The sequence below is a fragment of the Mya arenaria genome, chromosome 7 (assembly GCF_026914265.1).
Source record: "Mya arenaria isolate MELC-2E11 chromosome 7, ASM2691426v1".
In the NCBI taxonomy this organism is placed as follows: Eukaryota; Metazoa; Mollusca; class Bivalvia; order Myida; family Myidae; genus Mya; species Mya arenaria.
This window is the reverse complement of record NC_069128.1, coordinates 13,422,725-13,434,288: the sequence shown is the minus strand read 5'-3', so window position 1 is coordinate 13,434,288 and position 11,564 is coordinate 13,422,725. Positions and strand designations below refer to the sequence as shown.

The 11,564-nt window shown below is 37.9% G+C and overlaps 1 protein-coding gene across 1 annotated transcript; it reads left to right on the top strand.

Annotated features, from left to right (window-relative positions):
• Nucleotides 1-4,222: 4,222 nt before the first annotated feature.
• Nucleotides 4,223-5,182, top strand: LOC128240928 (uncharacterized). The gene has a single exon (XM_052957922.1). It carries the CDS (start codon nucleotides 4,223-4,225, stop codon nucleotides 5,180-5,182), a length of 960 nt encoding a protein of 319 aa, XP_052813882.1.
• Nucleotides 5,183-11,564: the final 6,382 nt, after the last annotated feature.

The window sequence follows — 11,564 nt, the reverse complement described above, 5'->3', positions numbered from 1 at the left end:
TTGCAAAATATCAAACTTACATGTTACATACCTGTGTCTGCCAAAGGCAGTAATAATATTACAGTTATTGCACACATAAACACTTATGTCCCCGCAAACGCAACACTATTGTGCGCATTTGCGCGATTACTTATTAAGTTAAAATTAGGACATGCTTGTTTACATATAAAATCGCGAAAATTCAATTTAAATTTGATGAATTAAATAAAAATCAATATTACATACCTGTGTTAGTTTCAGTAAAAGTAATATTCTAACACTGATAACACACAAAAACACGTATAACCTTTAAAATAAACTTCAAATGGTACACAAATGTAGAACGCCTGACCCTGCAAAGAACTTCTGCGCACATGCGTAGTAACGATCGACAGGAGACTTCGATTCAATTATGACGAGGACTTTTCTACTTTATCTTTATAACCAACCATACAAAAATACTTATATAACAGTCATTCCTACCAGAACCTAATATAACTCACTATTGTCTATACCTTGTGTTATATACCTTGATCTAAGTAGGATACTTGATTACCATGTTACCATGATTACACCCAACTGTGTTTAATCGAACATGCCGACGATGACAACAAAAGGATCATTCGAGCAAAGAAAAACTAGAGGAACCTTCGGCTTTGATTACATGTATCCTTTTAAATGTATTTCTGAATCGGCTCTTTTATTTACTGTTTGTTATTATTGAATTATTATTCATTCATAAGAAAATACAGATTTCACATGGTTATTTCACAACATTTGCAAAAACAATCGAAAGGCTAGAATTGTTCTCAAAATCGTGATCGGCCGCGCAATAAACCTACAATAACTTAAGTATATTGATGGCACTTAAAGATATTGTACTTCTGATGTCATTGTCGTTTATGTTAGCTGATGTAAAAACAACTTGACAACAAATTCCAAAAAGGGTTTCAAATAAATTATTCTTTATTAATTTACAAAGGCTCTAGCATGATTCCGACGTTAATAAAAGCCGAATTGGAAAGTTTCAAGGCGGCAATGTTTTGAATTTAAACTTGTTAAATGCACAATCATGCACTTACATATCTTGTTGACGCACAATGACATTATTTAAAGCAATGACGAACATATAATGTGCACATGTTAACAGTTTAAAATAACTTATATATCTGGTATAGGATATATTCTGAAAACAGTAAACTTACCCGTATAACTGCAGCCAAATTTGTTTACTTTTGATCAGCTGTCTGTGTAAAATTTGGTGCCGATTTATCAGTATCTAATGTTTGGGCCCCGATGTCATTTTCATGAGACTTTTTCGTGTCGTATACTATATTAAACTTTCAAATTGGTATACCATAAATAACGGAACGCGAGCATCAGGTTCAATTGTATATTTGCTGAAATATTTAAATACACTTTAAATTGTGACAAAACAACTTATTTGTACAGTTTAATCAATAAAGATGTGCCCCAAAAATATTACTTGCCGGCCAGCTGGGGGGAGGGGAACGGGCCCTCGGTGACTCCTCGGTAGAGCCGCCACTGTTCTCCGTAGTATTTAAAAGAGAGATTGGACGATTATTTGATGGGTTGGAATGATCCCCCTTTTTAAAGACAGCGCAGACATTTTTTTCCAATTAAAAAGAACAACACAAGAAGTAAGCGAAGCATTGAACAAATCACATAAAGGTTGGCAAAGTTCTAATTTGAATATGATTATCAATGCCATCAGGCCCAGACGCTTTACCAACCGAAAGACTACTTATAATATCTTAAGCTGCGGAGGGTATGTATCTTGACCACGCATTATAGGATTTTCAAAAGACTTGCCATAAAGGTTAACCATGATGATGTGGCGTGTCGCGCACAAGACCTAGGTTTGTTCCTCAAAGGTCAAGTTCACGCTGAGAGGTCAAAGGTTTAAATACTCCTTGTCCAGGCTGTATCCCGACCATGCATTTAAGGATTTAAAAAAATGGCACGAAGGTTCACCATGATAATTGTATTGTCGCGAACAAGAACCAGGTCAGTACCTCAAAGATCAAGGTCACGCTTAGAAGCCAAATGTTGAAATGATTCTTGTCCGGGCTGTATCTTGACCACGCATAGTACGATTTTCAAGAAAAGTGTCATGTTAGTTCATCATGATGTGTCGCGCACATGAACCAGGTCTGTCAAGGTGACGTTAAGGGGTGAAATATTATAAGCCGATTGCCGAGAGTGTAAGATTCCGACCCGAGCGTAGGGTGTCTTGCGGAAACGAGGTTTACCGAGTTTCCGCAAAACATCCTGCGCGAGGGTCGGGATGAACCTATCTTGCACGAGCGGCTATGGTAGATGCTTTTTCTCCCACCTCAGTTAAACAAAATTAAGTAAAAATGTATTTTTTGCTGGAACTCTTTTGTGCTTAGTGAAAATAATTCCGTATGGATATGCGATAATTCGTGGTTGTCATTGATATGCGCGCAGTGATTCAGATTATGTTAAAAGTCAAATCAGTCTTTAAATAGTTCTAAGGAGAGTGAAGAATTATTTCTTGAAAGCTGCGTGAAAACTGATTTATGGTGACATTTGGAGCGAGAAATAATTAATAAGCGTTCTTTATATTGCCACAAGACAAAATTTCCATGATGCTACAGACGACAGGGAGGTAATTACAATGTGGTGACCATTAAAAAGGAGTTCCATACGGGCATTTTATCTTCGCCCGTGGGCAAGATAAGAATTTCTAGCATGGTTAAATTATTGGATCTACTTATCTGAGGTGGGAGAAAATATAATCCTCGTCCAGGTCGTATCTTGGCGATGCGTTATAGGATTTACAAAAATCTTGCCATGTAGGTTCACCATAATGAGGTGGTTTGTCGCGAATAAGACTCGGGTCTGAATTTCAAAGGTCAAGGTCACGCTCAGAGTTCATGGGTTGAAATGATCCTTGTTCGGGCTGTATCTTGAATGTGCATTTAGAAATAAATAGACGGGATGAAGTAATATATAAATGATTCAGAATGAGTTAGCGTAGCGAGCGAGCCCTTCTTAATAAATAAGATGTTACTTCAGGCCATCTAACTGACTTCATCTAACCTCTTTGGCTGACAAATGGTCTTTGACACAGGGAATGTGTATCGAATTAGTGGCAGTTATCGGTTTAAACACCCGATAAAATTGAAATTCTTAATGATTAAGCCCAGTACTTAATGACTGCCTATCTGCAATTCCATTGGCTTAAGATATAGGTTGTATTCTAAAGGATTTTCAAAACAATTGCTATGATGGTTCAACTGATGGTGTAATTGGAGCAATAGGATTTTGTATCAAAATGACAATCTTTTGTTTTTTTGTTGTTGTAAAACTCGTTGAAAAATATCATCGGTTAATTAAGATTGCATTGATCCCTCACCATAGCGACGATGCTATGCGTACACCAGAGCGATGATGCTGTGCGTACACCAGAGCGATGATGCTATGCGTACACCAGAGCGATGATGCCTTTGCGTACATCATAGCGATTCTGCTGTGCGTACACCAGAGCGATGATGCTGCGCGTACACCAAAACGATGATGCTGTGCGTACATCACAGCGATGTTGCTGTGCTTACACCAGAGCGATGATGCCGTGCGTACACCAGAGCGATGATGCTGCGCGTACACCAGAGCGACGATGCCTTTGCGTACACCAGAGCGATGATGCTGCGCGTACACCAGAGCGATGATACCTTTGCGTACACCATAACGATGATGCTGTGCGTACAGCAGAGCGATGATGCCTTTGCGTACACCATAGCGATGATGCCTTTGCGTACACCAGAGTGATGATGCCTTTGCGTACACCAGAGCGATGATGCTGTGCGTACACCATAGCGATGATGATGTGCGTACACCATAGCAATGATGCTGTGCGTACAGCAGAGCGATGATGTTGCGCGTACACCATACCGATGATGATGTGCGTAAAGCAGAGCGATGATGTTGCGCGTACACCAGAGCGATGATGATGTGCGTACATCACAACGATGTTGCTGTGCTTACACCAGAGCGATGATGCTGTGCGTACATCACAGCGATGTTGCTGTGCTTACACCAGAGCGATGATGCTTTGCGTACAATTCTCGTACACAAGAGCGATGATGCTATGCGTACACTTCTCGTACACCAGGGCGATGAAGCTATGCGTAAACTTCTCGTGCATTAGTGCGATGATGATATGCGTACAATTATCGTACACCAGGGCGATGAAGCTATGCGTACAATTCTCGTGCATTTGCGTGATGATGTTATGCGTACAATTCTCGTTCAGCAGAGCCATGATGCTATGCGTATAATTATCCTACAGCAGATCGATGATGCTATGCGTGCTATTATCCTTAACCAGATCGATGATGCTATGCGTGCTATTATCCTACAGCAGATCGATGATGTTATGCGTGCTATAATCATACACCGATGCGATGATGCTATGCGTGCTATTATCCTACAGCAGAGCCATGATGCTATGCGTAAACTTATCCTACAGCAGATCGATTATGCTTTGCGTGCTATTATCCTACACCAAGACGATGATGCTATGCGTGCTATAATCCTACAGCAGAGCGATTATGCTATGCTTGCTATTATCCTACAGCAGAGCTATGATGCTATGCGTACAATTATCCTACAGCAGATTGATGATGCTATGCGTGCTATTATCCTACAGCAGATCGATGTTGCTTTGCTAGCTATTATCCTACAGCAAAGCGATTATGCTATGCGTGCTATTATCCTACAGCAGAGCGATTATGCTATGCGTGCTATTATCCTACAGCAGAGCGATTATGCTACGCGTGCTATTATCTTACAGCAGAGCGATTATGCTATGCGTACTATTATCCTACAGCAGAGCGATTATGCTATGCGTGCTATTATCCTACAGCAGAGCGATTATGCTATGCTCGCAATAATCTTACAGCAGTGCGATTATGCTATGCGTGCTATTATCCTACAGCAGAGCGATTATGCTATGCGTGCTATTATCCTACAGCAGAGCGATTATGCTATGCGTGCTATTATCCTACAGCAGAGCGATTATGATATGCTAGCTATTATCCTACAGCAGAGCGATGATGTTATGCTAGCTATTATCCTACACCAGAGCGATGGTGCAATGCGTGTTATTATCCTACAGCAGAGCGATGATGCAATGCGTGCTACAGCAGAGCGATGATGCAATATGTGCTATTATCCTACAGCAGAGCGATGATGTTATGCGTGCTATTATCCTACAGCAGAGCGATGATGTTATGCGTGCTATTATCCTACAGCAGAGCGATGATGCAATGCGTGTTATTATCCTACAGCAGAGCGATGATGCAATGCGTGCTATTATCCTACAGCAGAGCGATGATGTTATGCGTGCTATTATCCTACAGCAGAGCGATGATGCTATGCGTGCTATTATCCTACAGCAGAGCGATGATGCTATGCGTGCTATTATCCTACAGCAGAGCGATGATGCAATGCGTGCTATTATCCTACAGCAGAGCGATGATGCACTATGTGCTATTATCATACAGTAGAGCGATGATGCAATGCGTGCTATTATCCTACAGCAGAGCGATTATGTTATGCGTGCTATTATCCTACAGCAGAGAGATTATGCTATGCGTGCTATTATCCTACAGCAGAGCGATTATGCTATGCGTGCTATTATCTTACAGCAGAGCGATTATGTAATGCGTACAATTATCCTACAGCAGAGCGTTGATGCTATGTGTGCTATTATCTTACAGCAGAGCGATTATGTTATGCGTGCTATTATCGTACACCTGAGCGATGATGCTATGCGTACAATTACCCTACAGCAGAGCGATGATGCTATGCGTGCAATTTTCCTACAGCAGAGCGATTTTGCTATGCGTGCAATTATCCTACAATAGAGCGATGACGCTATGCGTGCTAATATCCTACACCAGAGCGATGATGCAATGCGTGCTATTATCCTACACCAGGACGATGATGCTATGCGTGCTATTATCCTACACCAGAGCAATGATGCAATGCGTGCTATTATCCTACACCAAGACGATGATGCTATGCGTGCTTTTATCCTAAACCAGAGCGATGATGCAATGCGTGCTATTATCCTACACTAGGGCGATGATGCTATGCGTGCTATTATCCTACACCGTGCGATGATGCTATGCGTGCAATTATCCTACACTAGGGCGATGATGCTAATTATACAATTCTCGTCCACCAGAGCGACGATGCTATGCGCACAATTATCGTCTACCAGAGCGATGATGCTATGCGTAAAATTCTCGTCCACCAAAGCCATGATGCTATGCATACAACAGATTTATCTGTTTGAAACCTTTGATGAATGAGATGTATGATTGAAATGGCGCTGTATAATATATAACATACGCAGTCTGCAATAGGATTAACACGTCAGCTTTTAGTTCGAACCCAATATATAGCGATTTTTTCCTTACATGTTTACTATATATGAATAATATAATATAAAATAGAGTTTTATCTTTATAAGCTGTTGCAAGACTGTTTTCAATGCAAATCTGCTGAAAATGATATCACTATTTGTGGTATTATACATACAAAAGCAGGTTTCGTTCGAGTTTATCGAGAATAGAATGAGCTATTTTTCGTTAGTTTCTATTCCTACACCTTTTAAAGCTACACTGTAACAGGCTGATTGTTTTGGTAACTTTTTTATTTTTTTGTCTTGGAATTAGCCAATTTTTGCAGCCGTTCGCAGTTTTCATATTAACGTTTAAAAGTTGATGTTTTATTGCTTAAAGCTACACTCTCACAGATTGAACGTTTTGACAACTTTTTTTTATTTTTTTTGTCTTGGAACGCGCAGTTTTTTGCAATAATCCATAAAAACCAGTTATATAAGACTGCTGACAAAAAAATTAAATCGCAGTTTTTTATATTTAAGTTAAAAAAAGAGATCTTTTATGCATTTTTCTTAAACCCATAAAACTATAATTTTCGAACGGAAATATGAAAATCTACGATCTGATTTTTTGTCAGCAATCTTATATCATTGGTTTGCAGATATGTATGCAAAAATTTGCTTTTTCTAAGACAAAAAATAAATAAAGTTGTAAAAATGGTATACCTGTGAGAGGGCACCTTTAAAGCGTTACTAACGCTTTAAGAAAAATGAAATTTTCGACAGTTTCCCAAACGATTAAGATCCGTTCTATTATGAGTTACCTTATATGACTGAATTGAAGGCACTGATGCTTAAATGAGCTAATTCTAAGACAAACAAATAAAACAGATCAAAACCTTCTCTGTGAGAGTGCAGCTTTAAAAACAATACTTTTATTTATTTGATTTTTTTTCTCGAAAATATTTCAAAGAGAATAAAACTACAACCAGAATCAAATTATTTTGTTGTAAAAACAACAACAACCAAGTAAGTGTAAATCTTGTTCCGTGCTATTTCAGTTATTTCTTGTTCCGTGCTATTTCAGTTATTTCTTGTTCCGTGCTATTTCAGTTATTTCTTGTTCCGTGCTATTTCAGTTATTTCTTGTTCCGTGCTATTTCAGTTTTCTTTGGCGTGTATCACGAACATCTGGAAACCTTGCATGGCAAAGCTCGACTATTCGAACACGAAGGAGGGCTATATTATTCACCCTTGGGTCGGCGTCGGTGTCACACCTTGGTTAAGGTTTTGCATGTAAGCACATATAAGTCATTGTCTCAGCAAATGCATCATGCATTACATAAGTGGCAATAGGTTAAAATGACATCTGATTGATTACCATTATTCACTACCATATATTTGCAAAAGAAATATATAATAATATATTACTAAATTTCAAAAATTGTGCTTTTTAAACAAGGGCAAATAACTTTATTATAGTAGAAGAATCTTTTAATATGAGATCATTAATCATATCATTGGTTTAGAACCATGATTATTCTAATGTGTGATATACGAAAGCATTCTTGCAATTGTGTGGCCCGCCCCAAAACGACGCTTATTTCCAAGCATGCCTTCGTTATATTGCTGTCGCGTCCACATCAATGTACTTTGCTTTCGGAATGTATTCATGAAATCACGACTTACAATCTGATAGCTATTATTCGCTTGATCGTCATCTTGTCAAATGATGTACTAGACTAAAGTATATATCGCATCAAATAAAACTTAACACATATTCCAACCACTGGTACACGTTTTTTTGTTTTTGTTCCTTTATGCTAGCGTTATAGTATTGAGTATGTGACTGTGTTGATCTGGAGCATGCTATCCGATTTTGAGAAACTAAAAAGCCTTACACTGTTACTTCCTTGAATTAAAGTATGGCCAGTGTATTTTTAATGCTATATGTACAGGAATAAACTGTTTAGATTCAGTCATGAAGAGACAACATTCAAACGTAGATTTCATTATTATCGTATATAAACATTCCATTTTCTGCACTTCTCAAATACCAACATGGCGGCCAACTCTCTCGTGATATAACGCTGACGTCATCGACCTAATTCGGGTAGCGACCATGGCAGGGTAAAAGTTTTGTGCAAACTTCAGACCGATTCTTGGTAGTCTTTTCTGGGTAGAATCTACCGAATTTATGCCGAAAATGGATAAACGACCATCGTCAGGTAGCTGGGTATATAAGGTGTTGCCATCTTGGTTTCCGGATCAGATCTTTTAGAATATTGCTAAGAAACGCAAGACCCGCGACATTAAGATTTTGGTAATAATAACATATTCTAAACATTAAATAAGCACATCATAAGAGTTCGAAGCAAGTAACGAATGAAATTATTGCTAAACTGTTTTATTAATATAATAAATCAGTAGTGCTTGTAATCATATTGATTAAGAAATACACCCTCACTCGTGTTGTTCAAGAAATTTCTACTATGAGTGAATTAGCTAAATCACATATATATATATGTGTGTGTGTGTGTGTGTGTGTGTGTGTGTGTGTGTGGACGCCGATTTGTTGTTGTAGTTCATATTTTCGACATTAAGATACTGAGTTGGAGTAATTAATGTATACAACTGTCTACTCTATTGTTTGATTTGAACGCCCACATAGGATAGACAATATCAACATAAGTATAAATATATGAACGGTGTGGCCTTAATTTATGAGTCCCTTGTAGAGACTGCGTCAATAATAGAAGAAGTACTGATTTTTTTTTAATTATTTCCGTTTCAAAATTGGCAGATGGTCGTCTGCTTGTGAGTAAGCTGTCGACTGGCGTATGAATATTGGCGGGAAGGTACGGGGTTCTCGTGCAGGAGTAGTATATAAGGTTGTCGGCGGCTTGTTTGTGCCATTCGAGGTTTTATCTTTGGCATCAAATGGCGTTTTAATTTATAATGTCGGTGCCCCCGCCGCCGTCTATGGTATTTTTGAGGGTCATTTATTATCGAAAAAAGTTTCGAGTCGTTTTCCCTCATAGTTGAGCTATATAATTCGGGGAACTAAGAAGGTGTTATTTCTGGTCTTACATTTTCAAACTTCTTACATAAGCCTTCAGTTTCGTTTCAGTTAGAAGTCACGTGGCGTATTTCGGGTGAACGTTTCCATGACGGTTTACTGGATTATGAAAACTCCCTGGGATGGAGGCGTTGACTACCATGGCACATTTGACTATTTTGATCAGGAAATAATTATTTTACTCACGATTTGAGTGAGTACTGTATACACTTTTAGGCTTAAGGGACCGCATTAGGCGGGATCAAACCCACCAGTGTTTCTTGAACGAAAACAAACAACACTATGTGCAGATACCCTAGTTGAAACGCATAAAATAACATTGCATACTTTTTGCATAGCTTTCCTCAATAATTAATATCAGCGCAAACATCATTCTGCATGAGAATGAATCGTAAAACTGCCATTAAGACCTAAAAAGGTCCGCGAAATTTGCAAGACCGTTTTTGCCTGCATTTTTACCATATCTCATCCATTCATCTTTCTTTTATTGCTTTTCATTTGTATGCACAATTTTAATATTTCAGAGACCAACATAGAGAACGGTTTATTATTAAGATGATACTAAAATGGGACATTGATAATGAAACTGGAAATTCCATTCATTTAAGCAAAGAAATTAACAAAAAAGGAGGAGTCAATATTTATATGAAAATTAGAAAAGCAAATTCAGTAGTCGAAAGCCAAAAGTGACACTCAAAATCAATACATACACATGTGTAACAGATATATATGATGAGTGATAAACCTACTTACTACTTACTAAATGAACTCGATTGTAACCGTGTATTTAATAGCTGAACATGGAAAAATAATAAATAATTGGTGAGTGCTATAAGGTTGAAATATCGTGTTTTCTGCACCTTTATTTCAAAGTTTACTCGCTAGTCTTCATAAGAATCATTGTTTTCATTGTGTTTAATTTTATTGGGAGTAAGAGTGCATCTTTAAGCATAAACCCAATTCAATGACACAAGGTAAAGCCATGAACACAGAACAACAACGACGACAACAACAACAACAACAACAACACATGCATCAACAAACAACACAAAACATATTTAATGTATGCAACTAGGGGTGTTTAATTGTTTATCAAGGCTCGTTGAGTTCCGCCTTGGACGGTCAGCAAAATGAAAGTCAAGTCAAACCTGATAGAATAACAAATAACTGCTGAAGGATTGTACCCATTCGGAACTCCCCGGCCATTTTTATCGAAAACAACCTCGGGTGTATTTTGACGGTTTACATACTCAAAAAGCGGCATAATTATGTCACCTGCAAGTAGATCGCGTAGTAATTTTATCAAGCAGTTAAACTTTATGACTTAACTCTTGGTAATCTTAATTATATTTGCAATAATACACTTCACTGGCAATCAATTTAAACTTAGATAAATAAATACAACTCTAAAACACGACTTTTAATTAGTGATATAATTCAAATATTTACGCACTACTGATATGCCGTTATACATCCGATGTTGTTTTCGATCAAAATGGCCATAGGAGTGCCGAATGCCGCAAAAGCTGTCACAATATTTTAAAGTACAAATTCTGCTTCCACTTAAAATGAAGGCTTAGACGATCTCTGATTTTTCAGGCCTACGCATACTACCTTGATGGTCATAACAAAGAAAAAGAAATGCCACACACAATCATTTCACTTCAGAACTTAAATATTCTGCAAATATCATGATTAAATGCACATACATATTTGTAACAAAAATTGTTGTCATTGTCAAGCAGTTCACAACATTATGCGATTTTTGTGATAAATGCCATAAAAAGTACAGCTGGATGAAATAAGTGTGAAACATATCCCACCATGGGAAGAACCACGGTGGTAAGTTTATACGTGAACAATGATATTCTCGAATATCTTGTCAACCTTGATATATTCCAAGTTTATATTTCTGATTCTATTTACTGATCGAGTTAATCTCCGGTTTGTGTATTGTCTGTATTTACCATTATATAATACTATCTGACTTACCCACTCACGTCCAATAATGGCTTGCCTGATAATGTTTACTGCAGTTTCCAGATGGTTAGATATATTTCTGCATTCATTATTTGTACACTGTAGTCTTTGAACAATATACTAATTTCT

Coding starts and splice junctions, on each gene's coding strand:
- LOC128240928 (XM_052957922.1), top strand. CDS start 4,223: ATGCGTACAATTCTCGTGCATTTGCGTGATGATGTTATGCGTACAATT.